This window comes from Octopus bimaculoides, chromosome 1 (assembly GCF_046866305.1).
Source record: "Octopus bimaculoides isolate indiv1 chromosome 1, ASM4686630v1, whole genome shotgun sequence".
NCBI lineage: Eukaryota > Metazoa > Mollusca > Cephalopoda > Octopoda > Octopodidae > Octopus > Octopus bimaculoides.
In genome coordinates, this window is record NC_142928.1 from 33,874,876 (window position 1) to 33,893,281 (window position 18,406).

General features: G+C 39.3%; 2 protein-coding genes across 8 annotated transcripts in view; one reads left to right on the plus strand and one right to left on the minus strand.

Moving 5' to 3' along the window:
* The window catches only part of LOC106878029 (solute carrier family 66 member 2), a 288,127-nt gene that overhangs the window by 84,326 nt on the left and 185,395 nt on the right, over positions 1 to 18,406 (minus strand). The gene's annotated exons all lie outside the window — the stretch shown is intronic.
* LOC106878028 (nose resistant to fluoxetine protein 6) overlaps positions 1 to 18,406 on the plus strand; it is a 79,877-nt gene that overhangs the window by 54,695 nt on the left and 6,776 nt on the right. For all 5 annotated transcript variants that reach the window (XM_089350019.1, XM_089350017.1, XM_052965956.2 and 2 more), the window contains 4 exons: positions 6,565 to 6,678; positions 7,978 to 8,104; positions 9,032 to 9,218; positions 17,388 to 17,530. In XM_089350019.1, the coding sequence (XP_089206145.1) occupies positions 6,565 to 6,678; positions 7,978 to 8,104; positions 9,032 to 9,218; positions 17,388 to 17,530 (571 nt within the window). The remainder of the gene's footprint in view (positions 1 to 6,564; positions 6,679 to 7,977; positions 8,105 to 9,031; positions 9,219 to 17,387; positions 17,531 to 18,406) is intronic.

Sequence of the window (18,406 nt, forward strand, 5' to 3'; positions counted from 1 at the left end):
CCCAGGGGCAACCTGTCTTGAACTCCTCTGTGATTGCCTGGAGGACTATGGTAAATAATAGGGGGCTGAGGACGGAACCTTGGTGGACCCCTACCTCTACCCGGAATTCATTGCTGTACTCATTTCCAACCCTCACCTTACTGGCCGCATCTCTGTACATGGCTTTCACAGCTCTCACTAGCCATTCTTCTATCCCAAGTTTCCTCATTGACCACCAGATAAGGGATCGGGGGACCCTGTCAAAGGCTTTCTCCATGTCAACGAAAGCCAGGTACAGAGGTTTATCCTTGGCTAGGTATTTCTCTTGCAACTGTCTCACTAGAAATAAGGCATCAGTAGTGCTTTTACCTGGCACGAACCCAAACTGCATCTCATCTAAATTGATTCGCTCCCTAATTAGTTGGGCTATGACCCTCTCTGTAACTTTCATAACCTGATCTAACAGCTTGATGCCTCTGTAATTATTTGTATCTAAAGCGTCCCCTTTACCTTTGTAGCAGTTGACTATGATGCTGCTACACCAGTCATAGGGTATGACTCCTTCGTGTATCACCTGGTTCGTAATACGGGTGACTAGGCTATAGCCAACACTGCCAGATATTTTGAGCATCTCTGCAGTGATTCCTGATGGGCCGGGGGCTTTCCCGGTCTTCATACTCTTAATTGCTTTATCTACCCTGGTACTATCAACTCGGATAGCTGGTCCCTCTATTGGGTCGACATAAGGCAGGCTCTCTTTCTCCCATTCATTCTCTTTATTAAGCAATCTATCGTAGTGGCATCTCCAGACCTCTTTCTTTGCATCCTCATTTAATGCAAGCGTACCATCATCCATGCGAACACATTTCTCTCTTACAACATCACTATTCTCTCTCCTACACTGTCTTGCAACCCGAAATACCTCGAGTCTTTGGTCCTCACGGCGCAGAACATTGGCAAATCTTTCCTTATCTGCTTCCCCTCTGGCTAAATAAACCTGTCGCCTAGCCTCCCTTCTGGCACATTGGTACAATTCCCTGCTACCACCGTTCTTCCAGTCCTTCCAAGCTTGTTTCTTTTGTCTAATAGCCCTGTCTACCTCCTTGTTCCACCACCACGTTACTCTGGGTTGGGAGGGGACCTTACACCACCCACAAATCTGGTCGGTGGCTTTCAACAGGTTGTCCCGCAGAAATCTCCAATTGTCTTCCACGTTGTATGATGCTATATCCCCTTCTATTTCGTTAAATGCTTCAAGTAACTTGTCTCTAAGTCTCTGTCCGTTTGCAGGGTCTTTAAGCTTCCACACCCTTCTTCTCCAAGCCTGTCTAAATTTTATATATATATATATATATATCAGCTGTCTGGCTTCTGTGCCAGTAGCACGTAAATAGCACCATTTGAACGTGATCGTTACCAGCGCCACCTTACTGGCACTTGTGCCGGTGGCATATGAAAAAACATTCGAGCGAGGTTGTTGCCAGTGCCGCTGGACTGGCTCCTGTGCAGGTGGCATGTAAAATACACCATTTTGAGCATGGCCGTTGCCAGTACCGCCTGACTGGCCCCCGTGCTGGTAGCACGTAAAAGCACCCACTACACTCTCAGAGTAGTTGGTGTTAGGAAGGGCATCCAGCTGTAGAAACTCTGCCAGATCAGATTGGAGCCTGGTGTAGCCTTCTGGTTCGCCAGTCCTCAGTCAAATCGTCCAACCCATGCTAGCATGGAAAGCGGACATTAAACGATGATGATGATGGTGATGGTGATGGTGATGATGATGATGATGGTGGTGGTGGTGGTGGTGGTGGTGGTGTGTGTGTGTGTGTGTGTTTGTATATCACCATCATAATCTTTTAACGTCCATCTTCTATGCTAGCATGGGTGGGACGGTTTCACAAGAGACAGCCAGGCAGAGGCCTGCACAAGACTTCTGTGACTGTTTTGGCAGGATTTTTACAGTTGGATGCCCTTCCTAACACCAACCACTCAGCCAAGTGGACTTAGTGCTTTCTACATGGCTCAAGTATAGGTGAGGTGAGTAGTGCTTTTTACATGGGACAAACACAGGCGAGGTCAGTTTTGGCAAGGTTTTTTACAGATGGTTGCTCTTCCGATCATCAAACCACTTTACAGTGTGGACTGGGTGCTTTTAAGTGGCACCTGCACTGACAGGGTCACCAAGTACTTGCAAAACAAATCAAAAAAACTTTCAAGAGTGGAGGAGGCATTGGAGGAGGTGATCTTGTGTTGGATGATGAAAAGGTTATAGTGAGACAGATACGGGTGTTTTACTGTAGAGGAAGTACAAGGCTACTTGGCCAGAGAGAGAGAAAGATCAGGAATGAAGACAGAAACAGGTGTGCTACTGCAAAGGAAATACACAGTTACCCAACCTGAGGGAAGTGCAGAAGAAGGAGAGAGAGTGGGAGACAGCAGGATAGAGATGGTGGCAAAATGCCCGGGAATACTCACAAGGAATGGAGATCAGAATATAAATGGGATGATTGAGTATAGGAAGAGAGAGATATAGATGGTGGCAAGTGCCAGGGCATACCCTTGAGGTTCAAATGCCATAATATAAATGGCAGGATATTGTGAAGGGAGTGTGATTAAAGAGTGTAAGTAGTGAAAGACCTGGATGTATATAGTCGGTGTGGGGGTTACTGGATAGCAGTGATACAGAAGAATAGGGCCATGAGGACAGGATTGGGGAGTGAGACCTAGGCATAGTGTATGAAGGAGGAAATGTGAGAAAGAGAAGAGATGTGGAGATGTAGATTGGTTTGTTGGGGTAGGGTGAGGGGAAATTTTTCTTGTTACATGTGGGTGGGACACACAGGTCAGGGCTAACAGATAACAATAATACAGTGAGACGGGGCATGTGGGTAGAACACACAGGTCGGGAGCAAGTGGAGAGCAATGATACAGTGGCCCAGGGCCAAGAGGAGAAGATTGGGGAGTAAGAGGTAATCATAGTACATGAAACAGTGATGTAAGGAAGAGATGTAGCGATATAGTTTGGTTTGTTGTAGTATAGTGTGTGAGAGGGTTTCTTGTTAAGTGTGGGTGGGACACACAGCGTATGTATCTGTACAGAAATTTTATGTGTATATATCTATATGTGCATGTATGTGTGTATGGGTGTATATCTATATGTATGTATATGTAAGGGACGACCGTGCGAACTCAAAAAAGGAGAAATGGTGACGGATGGAAAAACAGAGGACTCCTTTTATTTAAATGTGTCACACGGTCGAACACACAAATATATATCTAATAATGATGTACATGATATGTTATGCGACGATAACATAGATGACCAGTAATGAAAGACCACAACCGTATAAGATGAATAACAGAGATATTTATTGTAGCGTTAAAGATGTATGTCTGTGTGAGAGTGTGAATGCGACATATAAGAACATAATCAAAGACAGGCCGTCGTACAAAGAAAAGTGTGTATGTGAGTGATACATGTATGTGTATGTGAAATATTACAGCAAATAGAAAGAGAGTCAGTAAATGACACGTGAGCAATTATACCAGTTCTTTAGTACACTATAGGAAAAGTTCTGTATGTGAAAGTGAGGAAAGGCTGAGTGTGGCAGAGCTGATCACTAGTTGTGATGTCGTGGCATCGATGCCGGGCCGTGATTCTTGTTATACAGATGTTCGTCGCTGGCTGAGAATTTCTTGTCTGTTTAAGAACTCTTGTCTGTTTATTTATCGTGGTGAAGCTGAGTCACCTAACAGAATCGAAGAGAGAGATGTGCCACGGAGGTTTGGTTTGGTGTACATAGTAAGTCGTGTTGACACTGGTGGAGATTGATGCTTGGTAGTAATTGTGTTGGTCATGACGATGGTGCTGGTTAGTCGTCGTAGACTCGTATTGCTGATGTGGCGACGGCGGTGGTCATCGTGGCTGGACGAAGCTGTTGAAGTGGTCGCTGGAACTGCTGCTGCTGTCGTGTGGTACACGGAACAGTCTCTAAGAGAAACTGGACCGAGACAAATTTGTGGGGTATGAGTTGATCTATATATAGCGTTAAGAAGGCTCCAAATGCCTTCAGAATTTTACTCTATCACGTGACCTTATTAGGGGCCGTGATTGGTCAGTTTGCGTTCTGGCGGGAAAGTATTGTGAGGTGTGGTTAGAACATGTAATTAATATTAAGGTTCCAAAGCTTTTATACATAATCTTTTGACTTTACTAGAAAATTACTATTGTTCAATAGTATCTCTTGGTTTTGTCTTTATATCTCCATCTGTCAGTTCCCTATTGTATTTTTTATATGTAATATTATATACTTTTTAAAACGATTTTATAACTACTTTACTTTCTCTCCTTACCCCTTCCTGTTACTTTTTAACATTAAGGATGGCCAATTCCCTAAACCTAGATCCAGCGCTTTAATTGATATGAAACAACATATCGTTATTTTTACTGGTAATTAACAAGGTAATTTTGCCTAATCTTGGTCTTTCATATGATGATGATGGCACTCCGTTGCTTACGACATCAAGGGTTCCAGTTGATCCGATCAACGGAACAGCCTGCTCGTGAAATTAATGTGCAAGTGGCTGAGCAATCCACAGACCCGTGTACCCTTAACGTAGTTCTCGAAGATATTCAGCGTGACACAGTGTGACAAGGCTGACCCTTTGAATTACAGGCACAACAGAAACAGGAAGTAAGAGTGAGAGAAAGTTGTGGTGAAAGAGTACAGCAGGGTTCGCCTCCATCCCCTGCCGGAGCCTCGTGGAGCTTTAGGTGTTTTCGCTCAATAAACACTCACAATGCCCGGTCTGGGAATCGAAACCGCGAGTCCGCTGCCCTAACCACTGGGCCATTGCGCCTTCACAGTCTTTCATATATTGTATATATAAAGAGAAAATTTTGTATGTATACTTAGAGATGAATTATTAGTGTAACTATGATATTTTGGTAACCTGAGGAACTAGCTTTCATTATCTGCATTGATTTGAGAATACACAATTGTATAAGGCATAGCATGCAGACTAGTACAGAAATAAACCTAATTTATTATACACTGAAATTATTACATGAAGGCTGTGAAACAGCCATAATCCTAAGGATGACAAGTGGTTAGATAAATATATTCACCTCTCATACATCCTGACTTTTGGTGGTTTATATGCTCCTCGTGAAATAATTTCAGATTAGATCTCTTGAATTTCAACTGCATGGAACTCTGCGTTATACTTGTCAGTATTGGATTATTATAAGGGGCTACTGAAAAGTTCCTGGCTTTTGACAAAAGAAAATACAGGAGGATCAGTTAATTATGATTTTATTAAACATATTCCCCTCTCAGATTCACGGACTTATTGCAATGATCCTTCAGTTTTTCTAAGCCTTGTAACATAACTTGGAAGGTTAGGCTTTTAACCAGGCCTTTTATGATACCCTCAAAGCTAGGAACTTTTCAGTACCCCTTTGTTTGTGGTCTGTTTGCCGAATCCACTAGAGGAACTTTCTGTGATAGCCACATGATGTTATCAATTCAAATATTACACTACAAATTATATATATAATAGATTTTGTTGATTTTATTGAATAAAGGTTTCAGTTGTTTCATCAATAGAATTGTTAATATAGTCAATTATAAATATAAGCATTTAGGCCTCACCGAGGCAATGACTTCTGACCGAGACCTCTGGAAATATGCTGTGCATGAGAAGACCCGGCAAGCCAAGTGGGACTGAAATCCAAGGCCTCTGCCAGCGATGTAGCCAGCCCACTTATGCGTACCTTTCCTTCATTGGACACTAAACTCCGCTTGCGAAGACTTGTTGAGGCAAGTGAAATCGAACTAAATTCAATGACTGGCCCCCATGCCAACGTCTCCTTCATTGGACACTAAACTTGGCTTTCGAAGACCTGTTGGGGTAAACGAAAGCGGAATCGTGATGGCACCTGTACCAGTGGAGCGCTAAGAGCACCGTTCGAGTGTGATCATTACCAGAGTTGCCTTCCTGGCACATGAAAAGTCATTCAAGCGAGATCATTGCCAGTGCTGCTGGACTGGCTCTTGTGCAGGTGGCACGTAAAATACACCATTTTGAGTGTGGCCGCTACCAGTACTGCCTGACTGGCCTTCGTGCCAGTGGCACGTAAAAGCACCCACTACACTCTCAGAGTGGTTGGTGTTAGGAAGGGCATCCAGCTGTAGAAACTCTGCCAAATCAGATTGGAGCCTGGTGTAGCCATCTGGTTTCACCAGTCCTCAGTCAAATCGTCCAACCCATGCTAGCATGGAAAGTGGACGTTAAACAATGATGACATTCCATAGATATTTTGAATCTAAAATGGATCAGCATGACATTAAATTGACATTGCTGCTCTCGCAAATCACAGTTACAATCCAACTGACAGGTTTCAGTACAGTTGTTGTCTGTTCAATATCATTCATGTGACTTGGATCAATTTGAAACTATGATAAAAAACATTTGTCCATGTAAACTTCTTATATTTGGTGTTTGTTTTATGCTACATTAGTAACTGAATGTTTACATATAACTTTGAAATCCTTAACACACTTTCTTCTTTTGATATAATTCCAGTTCAGAAATTGTTGGTTATGTGTTAATTGGTCTTTTTTCATTGGCCCAATTAATTACAACAGGGGTCGTTTCAACCACAGAAAAATTACCTGCAGTTATGTTTTCTCAAGACAGGTAAGTATTTGTGAAAATATTTCCAATACAAAAATGCTGATTAATTGATTCAAACTATTCAAAATAAAAGTATCACTTGTCATACCTGAAAAGTATCGATGTAGGTTTTATTCAGATTTACATTGTTTCACAATTTCCTTTAGAAAGCTATTTTTAGATGATGAACAGTGGACTTAATCTGTCATCCAGTTTAACACCGCTATTTGGCACCTTGGTCTATGAGGTGGTTTGTTGTTTATGACTCATGATACCTGCATTCTTACTACTTTTGGAATCTGGCCTGGAAGTAATCTTCTGCAAGCAAGTTGAGGCCTTTCTGCAATTTGCTCTGAATCTCAACAGTTGTGCTAAAAAGGCAACTTTTGAGTTGCATTTTCATCCTGAAGATGAAGTCTGCAGGTGCTAAATTTTGCGAAAAGGGTAGGTGTGGAAGTGATACCATGTTGTTTTTGGTGAGAAACTCATGAGTGAGGAGAACTCTGTTACAAGCTGCATTGTCATCATGAAGAACTGGATTCTTCGCGCTCTACTAGTCTGGTCACTTTTACCAAATATTCTCCCTCAAATGCTTCAAAACGCCACAGTAAAACTCTCTATTGACAGTCTGGCCCTGGGGTACAAATTCTTGATGCACAATACCAATTTATCAGGAGTGACGCTTGTGGAAGGTCCTTCAGATTGTTTGTCATCTTCCAGGGACATTCTTCAGTTTTTGAAGCACTTGTACCACTCAAAATATTGTATACATCCCATTGACTTATGGCCATAAGCTTGCCAAAGCATGCTCAAAGTTTAATGCAAAATTTCACATTGGCTCTTTACAAAGTCACAGACTACAGCATACACTTGATCACAAAAACACAAATTTCACAACTTGCAAAGTAAACACAGCAATGTCACATGGCACGCTGCCACATGAAGGTTACTGCTAACTTTTGCTGAGCACACAACCAGGCAGCTGCCATCTGATAGCATACTACAGAACTAGTCCAGGAACTTTTTCATGCCACCTAGTATATACATACCTGTGCGTATGTTTCTGTACCCCATCATTTTGTTTTTGTCTTGCTATTACATGTTTTATTATGAACTCCCTGAAGAGATATAAATGAGGAACCCCCAACCGCTCTTTCTTCTTTGTGAAAGAACTCTCATTTATTTCGAAACATGTGTAGGAATTAAAGGAACTTTTATTGACATGCGTTTTGCTCCATTTATTATTATCCATATATATATATATGTATGTATCTTCAAAATATTACTGAATTTTTAGTTAATATTTGTATATATCTATTTCAGTAACATCAGCCAAAAGTACTTCACAGATATTTATGTCAAACCATACATCAGAATCGGGCCATATCTCATTGGGATTGTCTATGGCTATCTTCTATACAAAAATAAATCCAAAATGAGGATGAATCGTGTAAGTGTTACGCTACTCTTTGTATAGACTAGCGGTTTTCAACCAGGGTCCACATGGCCCCTGAGGGTCCATATAAAGTTTTGAGGGCCCATGCAACAAAATAGTAAATTATGGATCTACAATAGTATTTATGGCCTCCTAAAAAATTTGGCTTTACCTCCACACACAACCCTCCGTCTACACACACACACATACACATGCACACACACACGTACACACACATATATATACACATACACACACAGATACAGGCACACACTGCAAGAAAAACACACTCACACAACATACACATACACTCACACACACATACTTAAAAGCTGCTTGCTCACTTTCTACTGACCATTGTCCACAACCACTCCCAAATAATTCCTGCTACTAATTCCTTCTACAACGTTAAGCAACACACACACACACACTAACAGATAAACAGCCAAACCACACACACGCACACACTAACAGATAAACAGCCAAACCACACACACATACTAACAGATAAACAGCCAAACCACACACACACACATATGCACATACACGTGCTGTTATTACACACACACACACGGACCTGTGCGCCCGCACACATACATACCTCCCTCTCTTGCACTCTCCTGTCTTAGAAAGAACTTTTTCTCCACCGTTTCCCTTCCGGTCATTCCACAATGTAACCTCGTGTATATCGTTGGTGATTTTTTCTTCCTCTGTCTTCCCTTCTTTGGACTTTCCTATATTTCTGACGAAGAGCTCCGCTCGAAACGTCAAATCTTCTTTCTTTCCTTTCCTGAGCGTCCAGTAACTCAATATCTGTATCACGTCCTCGCGTTGTTGTTTTTTGTCATTTTTCTTGTTTGAACTCACTATATATATATATATATATATGTATATATATATATATATATATATATCATATGTATATATTTGACTTTTTTGCAGTATATATGCGCAAGTCTATGGATGATGGCTACAATATCTGCCATTTCCATTATCTATGGCTTATATAATCTCAATAATGGGTACCCAATGACTCAAGATACAGCATCATTCTATACAACAGTCAATCGCAGTGTATGGGGCCTGTGTGTTGGATGGGTCATTTACGCATGTTGCACTGGTTATGGAGGTAAGAATTATTAGTGCTATCATTATTATCAATATTGTTGTTGTTTGATAATTTTTTTTCTGTTACTTCCTTCTAGAGTTAATATACAGGGTATCCACAAAGTCTGGGTACATGGGGATTAACACATACTTTAAGAAATTCTTATTTCTTATATTTAATTGTCTATGTTATGATTTTATTTACTCCATGTACCCAGACCTTGTGGACACCCTGTACAATGCAGCTCTGTACATTTTATTGAAGCATTGTTTTACAGCTGTAAACTCTTCCTGTTGTTAACCTATACCTGTTTTTCTAGAAGATGATTTCTTTTACCACTTGTTTTTGAAAGTACAAAGACGACAACAAGCAATTTGTCAACAGGGGAAATGACAACAACATCACCACTTATAGCTTGTCAACATTTGAAGAAGTACAAATGTAAACATACATACACACACATGCACATATATGTAACTCTGTGTGTGTGTGGTAGAGAGAGAGAGTTTGTATGTATACATGTAAGCATGCAACAAGCTTTTCTATCAATCAAATCTTTTCACAAGTATTAAGCCAGCCTGGGGCAGTAGCAGAAGACACTTCCCCAAGGTGCAGTGCAGTGGGACTGAACCACAAACTATGTATTGCAAAGTAAACTAAATAGCTCTGCTTGTGCCTGTGCTTACCATATGTGCAGCATTTTGCTTTTATGTTTTTCTTTATTGTCTTCAGAACACTCAGCTTAATAAGTATGGAATGTTATTTTCTGTTTGTTGCATATTCATACAAATTATGATGTTTTGGTTATCTATTTGACTGCATCATTTTTTTTTCATTTTTATCATTCCCAAGGCATTATTTTATTATGGAGATTGTTTCAGATTTCACTCTTCAACATTTTCAATACCTCTGTTTCCAAGTTTCTATATTTGGACAATTTCTCCGTTTTATTCAGACATAAAAGGTTATCCATTAGAATTGATATGTCAATTAAGAGACATGATTATTCCTAATGGAATTTGACAATAATGAATGGGCAATTTACCCAGAGGTATTAACATGTCCCAAAGAATAGTCACTTCATAATTCCCAGAGATGTTTTGCTGTCTGTATTTCTATCATATTTTTTTTATATTTTGTTTTGCTGTCGATATGCCATAAAGCTGACATAGTGTCTAGTCATGACTGTTTATGTCATTCTCATCATCATTGTCTTCATCATTATTATCATTATCAATATCATCGTCATCAATGTTGTCAACATCATCATCATCTTCATCATTATTATAATCATCTTCATTGTATTCATCATCATCACCATCATCGTCATCATCATTTTAACATCAACTTTTCCAAACTTGCATGGGTCAAGTGGAAATCGTTAAGGCTGATTTCCTACAGCTTGATGCCTTTCCTGTTCCCAACCCACAAGCGAGGTAATATTTCCTCATGGCCATGAATGTTTACATGGAAGATTACAAATGAATCACTTCACTTGTGTAACAGTGAGACTCATACACAACTACTATGCAATGTCAAGGCAAGGAGACACACACACACACACATGCACACATACATACATGCATGCATGCATACATACGTACATACATACATACATACATACATACATACTGTATCCAGATTACAAGTTCAGGTTTATACCTGTAATTATTGGGGTCCTGAGATATGTAACACACTGCCTAAATACCAATCTTGAGAAATTAGGCTTCTCAAAACCTGAAAAGAGAAAGCTAATTCAAAGACTACAAATCCAATCCATCACTGGAACTGTAAAGATCTGTAAAATTTTCCAGAAGTTTATCATTTAAATATATATGAGCATTCTCTAGATATGCAACTTTATGCATGAGAATACATACATAAAACATACAAATCTGCACATACATACATACAAACAAAAATACCCTGTTGTTGGTGTTGAAATTCTAATGAAGGAACCTTGGATCTAGGTTAGAAACAGGGTTCTTTCTATATTGGAAAGAAATCTTGAAATAAACTGAATAATGACATATATACATGCATATACATATATATATATATATACGCATACATCATCGTTTAACGTCCGCTTTCCATGCTAGCATGGGTTGGACGATTTGACTGAGGACTGGTGAAACCGGATGGCAACACCAGGCTCCAGTCTGATTTGGCAGAGTTTCTACAGCTGGATGCCCTTCCTAACGCCAACCACTCAGAGAGTGTAGTGGGTGCTTTTACGTGTCACCCGCACGAAAACGGCCACGCTCGAAATGGTGTCTTTTATGTGCCACCCGCACAAGCCAGTCCAGGGGCACTGGCAACGATCTCGCTCGAAAATCCTACAGGAGCCAGTCAGGCGGTACTGGCAACGGCCACGCTCAAAATGGTGCATCTCATGTGCCACCCGCACAAGAACCAGTCCAGGGGCACTGGCAACGATCTTACTTGGCTTGCCGGGTCTTCTCACGCACAGCCCATTTCCAAAGGTCTCGGTCCGTAGTCATCGCCTCGGTGAGGCCCAATGTACGAAGGTCTTGCCTCACCACCTCAGCCCAGGTCTTCCTGGGCCTACCTCTTCCACGGGTTCCCTCAACTGTTAGGGTGTGGCACTTTTTCACGCAGCTATCCTCCTCCATTCTCACCACATGTCCATACCAGCGCAATCGTCTCTCTTGCACGCCACAACTGATGCTTCTAATGTTCAGCTTTTCTCTCAAGATACTTACACTCTGACGGGTCGTTTTCCATGCTGACATGGGTTGGACAGTTTGACAGGAGCTGACCAGTTGAAGGGCTGTCCAGCTTCCCTGTCTGTTTTCGCATAGTTTCTAATGTCATATATATACGTGTATGTGTGTGTATAGATGCATACACACACGCATACTCATATATACACATATACATACATACATACACAGACAGGACAGACTTCTTTCAGTTTCCATCAATCAAATTTATTTGCAAGGCTTCTGGTCAACCTAAGGCTATTGCCCAAGGTACCACAATGCTAAAGTTGGGCTGAACCTGAAACCATGTGGTTGGAAAACAAAATTCTTAACCACACAACCATACCTGTGCCTATGCATTCCATTTAAAACAACATCATTACTAACACAGTAGTCAGTGTGTATCAGTCATGTTATCAAAACATTGCTCTTCTTCAAATTGGTGGCTTGTTGCTTTTGTTAGAAATCTTCATATTCCATTTTTATTAAGACTGGACAACAGACACAATGTGACTGATTGTGTTTTCACAGCTGCAAAATATTCTATAATTACTTTTGAAATTCTGCTCATTATGTTTGGGGAACCCCTAGTGATTAAGATTTTATTTGTCCCATGATAAAAAAAAAAATTGTTATCTTTATCCTTTTTCTTTTACTTCTTTTGGTCATTTGGACTGTTGCCATGCTGGGGCTCCACATCGAAAGGATTTTGTCACACAAATCAACACCAAGTGCTTGTTTTTTTTTGTTTTTTTTTTGTGCCATCCCGATTTCACTTTCGCTTGCCCCAATAAGTCTTCAAAAGCTGAGTTTCGTGTCCAATGAAGATGACGTTGGCATGGGTGCCAGTCGTCGAATTCAGTTTGGTTTCGATTTCACTTGCTTCAACAGGTCTTCGCAAGTGGAGTTTAGTGTCCAAAGAAGGAAAGGTACGCATTAGTGGGCTGGCTACATCCCTGGCAGAGGCCTTGGATTTAGGTCTCACTTGGCTTGCCAGTTCTTCTCACGCACAGCATATTTCCAAAGGTGCCAGTCACTAGTCATTGTCTTGGTAAGGCCCAATGTTCGAAGGTCGTGCTTCACCACCTCATCCCAGGTTTTCCTGGGTCTACCTCTTCTACAGGTTCCCTCAACTGCTAGGGTGTGACACTTTTTCACACAACTGTCCTCATTCATTCACAACACATGACCATACCAGCACAGTTGTCTCTCTTGCACACATCTGATGCTTCTTAAATCCAACTTTTCTCTCAGGGCGCTTACACTGTTGTTATGCACACTGACATTACACATCCAGTAGAGCATACTGGCTTTATTCCTTGTAAGCTTACGCATGTCCTCAGCAGTCACAGCCCATGTTTCACTGCCATATAGCATGGCTGTTCATACACATGCGTCATACAGTCTGCCTTTTACTCTGAGTGAGAGTCCCTTTGTCACCAGTAGAGGTAAGAGTTCTCTGAACTTTGCCCAGGCTATTCTTATTCTAGCAGCTACACTTTCAGCGCACACGCACATACACTATATATATATATATATATATATATATATATATATATATATACACACACACACACTATATATATATATATATATATATATAGTGTGTGTGTGTGTATATATATATATATATATATATATACATACAGTGTGCAATGGGTAAATTGTCACCATTTTATATTTTTAATTTTGCTCATGCACATTGTTTGTTTTTGATTTTGTTGACTATACAGTATAGTAGAGTCAAGTCATGTCCCTATAGTAGAAAGAATTATTTAATATTTTGTCATTCATTTTATGTGTTCTTGTTGTTTCTTCATGTTTTCCCATATTGTTATCATCAATATTTAATGTTGGCTCTGATCCCACAGCTGAAACAATTTAATCACACATTTTTCTGTGCGCGTATATACATATATGTGTGTGTGTGTTTCCTACTAATTTATAATGGTGATTACTACTACTACAACAGCTACTATTACTCCTCCTCCTCCTCCTCCTCCTACTACTACTACTACTACTACTACTACTTAAGCTCTTCGTCCCAAAGGAGTATAGGCCATTGATGACTTTCCTTCATTTTTCTCAACTTGAGGGAAGGCCTTTCTCTTCCAGATTGTTGGTTTTGCGTTGCTATCAATGCTTCTGTAACTTTAGTTTTTCCTAGGTAAGACGTGACCTGTGAATGAATCAATTATCAATTCAGTAGGTGATTCTCTTAACCTATCAGAGTATTCAAGAACTTGACAGCATTTAAAGATGTTTTTCTTTTCTGAAACATACAAGAACAAGTCAGCTTCTTAAATACCATTTCTCTCTTACCTATGCAATCCTATTTTTGCCCTATGGGAAGAAATGATCCATATCAATCTGGACTTTATTCTTTGATCTATCCAGCTTGGGTGGCCCTACCAAGAGTTTTTGCACTTTCAGGGAGATTGAGGCATAAAAGCCACTGTCCCACACCTAGGACTTGACCTAGTGGTGGATAAAGGTGGCTCATGTTTTTCAATTTATTTGTCATTCTGTTTATTTAAGTTCTAATTCTTCCTTTGGGCAGCACACCAGCTTTTTAACCATGGCTGTGTCGTTAAGAAGTTCAGTTCCTAACTACAAACTTTTGGGTTCAGTCTCACTGCGTGGAATCTTGGTCAGGTATCATCTGTTTTAGCCCCTCATTGACCAAAGCCTTAGAGTGGAGTTGGTAGAGTAGAGTTGCTAGTGGAGTTGGATGGATGAATGAATGTAAGATGTTTTTGTTGTTATTATTTAGTTCTATTTCTCGATTACTTGCCAATGGAGAAAGAGCTGGTTTCTAATCTTGATCCAAGGCTTCACTGAAATTTTCAACACCAACAACATATTTGTGCATGTCTGTGTGTATGCATGCAATACATATGTATTTAATTATGTATGAGTGTGTGTGTGTATTACCAATGTCATACTTAATGTATATGTTTTGTTTATGCACTTATTGGCTGTGGGATTTGTCCAGGGTAAAGTCCCTTTAAGTTGTCAAGTGTTAAAATAACACACAGATTTTCCCTCTACAAACCTCACAGCCAATAAAAAAAAACATACTTTAAGTATGTGACATTGATGATGTTTCCATGATTAGAGCTGCTTCTACTACAAAATTTAATATGGTAAGCCAGGGTTCGTCCTCAAATTATTTTCAGTTGCTTTTTTGATCATTCTAAGTGCTCCTACAATCACTGGTATTGTAACCACCTTGAGATGCCAGTAGAAAGGATTATTATTATTATTATTATTATTATTATTATTAAGGTGGTGCAATAGTAGAACCATTAGTATGTCAGACAAAATGCTTAGCAGCAGTTTGTCATGTTTACATTCATAATCTAATGACTAAAACAAATAAAAAAATAAAAGACTTAGAGCTTTATTACTATGTATCAGGCTGAGTAAGCATGAAATTCATGATATATTTCAACAATGCAGAAATTTTATTCATCAAAGTAAGTACCATTACAATCAACACATTTTTGCCAGTGAGTTACAAGTTTGTTTAATTCGGTAGCACAAAAGTGTGGAGTTCTGGAGCTGATGAACTCTTTGAACACACTTTCAGCATCAGTTTGATTTTCGAACTCCTCTCGCAGGGAACCATCAAGGTGCTTGAAAAAGTGGTAGTCGGTAGGAGAAAAGTTTGAGGAATAAGCTGGATGGGGAAGAACTTAGTAACCAAGTTCCCTCAATTTCTGGAGCGTCATTAGTAAAACGTGTGGTCAAGCATTGCTATGAAGAATGATTGACTATCTTCTGTTGACCAGTCTGGGATGGAGGAGTAACAGTTTTTCATTCATTTTGGCAATTTCATGGCAATATGTTTCTGCAGTAATGGATTTTCCTGGTTTTAAGAAGTTACAGTGGATGAGTCCAGCAGTCACCATAACCTTCTTTTTGAAGAGCTCGGGTTTAGGTAAGGTTTTTGGTGCTACATTTTAGCCCAACTACTCCAAAGAACATTTTTTATAATTGTACAGAATCCATTTTTCATTGCAAGTTACAATACATTCAAGAAATGGATCGGTCTGGTTGTGAAGAAGCGACGAGCAAATTTCATATCTGCGCATTTTCTGATTTTCATTCAAATCGTGTGATACCCATTTGTTGAGCTCTTTTGATTTTCTGATTGCATGCAAATGGTTGCAGGCAGTTTTCTGGCTAACTTGAAGCTCTTTTGCCAGTTCTTGAGTGGTTTTACGTGGATCTTTCTCAATGACGATCTGTAATTGGCTGTCATCAATGACAGATGGGTGTCCACTATGCTCACGATCTTCAAGGCTCAGGTCTCCACTACAAAATCATTTAAACCATTTTCGAGCTGACCACTCACTGGTCATTTCCTCACCAAACATTTTGGTGATGTCGCAAGCAGTTTCAGCTGCTTTACGTCCTTTTTTGAAGTTGAACAGCAAAATTGCTCAAATATTGCACTTTCACAGATCCATTTCAGATGATTGTAACAACAGTGAAAAAAAGAAATCAATGTTAATTTATTGATGCATTTGGGCAAGTCTGTGCCTGTATTATCAGACAATTTTTTTTTTAAATGTTTTTAAAAAATTCAAAACACTGCAAAAATCTGGTACAAATTCTTCATGGTTCAAAACGTTGCTTACTTTTTACTCAACCTGATACATCATCAAATAAATCTGTTAATTTAGAAAATTTGAAAATGATTCACATTGTAAAATGTCATAACACATCCACATAACCTCTCATCACCCCCATATCTTCCCCCACTTTGTTCCTGAGAGTCAACTCACCTGTTCTTTTTGTTATTAAGTTTCCATGCTTTTAACTGGATTAGAAATTTTTGTCTCAGTTGTTCAGAGATAGTGAAATGTTCAGAGATTATAACACCCAGATGATTGTCTATTTCAGTTAGAGCAATGTTTCACAACTATTTCTCTTACCTATGGAGCCCTTCGATTCCTATTATATTTGGATGGACCCTCATAACTACCTAATACTCAAAAGATCCTGTTACATTTTTATAATTAAACATTCTTATGAATTATATAGAAATATTAAAATATTTTGTATTGTAGAAGTGTAACCAATTTATTGCACATAAATCTCACCAACAGAATCTTATATAGATCCCTAAGGGTCATATGGACCCCAGTTAAGAACCACTGGGTTTGAGTATAGTGCTAGCTCTGGTCAGTCTTGATAGAATTTGAACACAGAATAAAGTAAGGAATGAAATAAAATGCTGCAGGCACTCAGTCTAGGACTCTTTGCATTCCTGGTAGTAAACATATGACTTATGTATAATATTATTATCATCATTCTTGTTAATGGTATTGCTATTGTTGATTGCCAATTTTATTATTTTTTCCTTCTTTCTTTTTTTTATTTTGGACAAAAAAATATTTTCTATAAATAATTTCAATGGAATTATTGATTTTTTTTTCTTCTTATTTCATTTCAGGTTATGTGAACACTATCTTGTCATGGAAAGCACTCATCCCCCTCAGCCGTTTGACATATTGTGCTTATCTGGTGCATCCAGTTATTATGTATTACTTTTATCTCAACCAACGCTATTCTTTACACCTGACGTATATTTTAGCTGTGAGTACATAAATATGTTCATCTTCTCAAATAACAATAATAGCTAGGAAGATTCTGCAGGATCATTCACCAAACTAGAAGCAACAGCCAAATTTCCCTCAAACCACTCATTAACATTTAGAAAAAGTTAAGGACTCATTGGATAATGTAATCCTAAGTGGTTTTAAATTTAGGCACAGGACCAGCAGTTTTTAAGGGGAGGGGGAAGTTAGTTGACTGGTACTTCTTTAAGGACCCCAAAAGAATGAAAGGTAAAGTTGACCTTGTCAGAATTTGAGCTCAGAACCAAAATGCAGACGAAATACCATTAAGCATTTTGTATGGCCTGCTAACTGTTCTACCAGCTCATTACTTTGTAATTCTAACTAAATAAGATGGGTTATCACAACCAGAATGATTTTGATCACAGGTCTGAGCTGAAACAATACCAACAATAGTAAAGGTGAGCCAATTACAGAGATTCTATGCAGTAGCTCAAATGGCTAAAAATAGCAGATGTCCCTTCACTCATACATATTACAATCTTATTGGACACAATGCTCAGGTGCACTACAACTCATCAGAAAAGGTTAAAAGAGGGGACTGAGGATAGATGTAAAGAAAGACAGTAACGAAAGCTAGAAATACTTGAACAGTACATGGAATTAAACACAAAAATAGAAAAAAGTGAACATTAAGTGTCCTAAAAAATAAGGCTGAACAGGTGTATCGGGAGTAGTGTTGGCGAATTTCTGGAAGCATTGAAATTTTGAAAGATGACTTGCTTCAACAATTCTGAGCATGAAAAATTTTCTAGAAGTCATGGCTGTGCTGTTTTGTTTTTTTTTTGTTTATTTTTGATTTGATTAGCATAACCATGAGTGGTAGAGGTAGTGA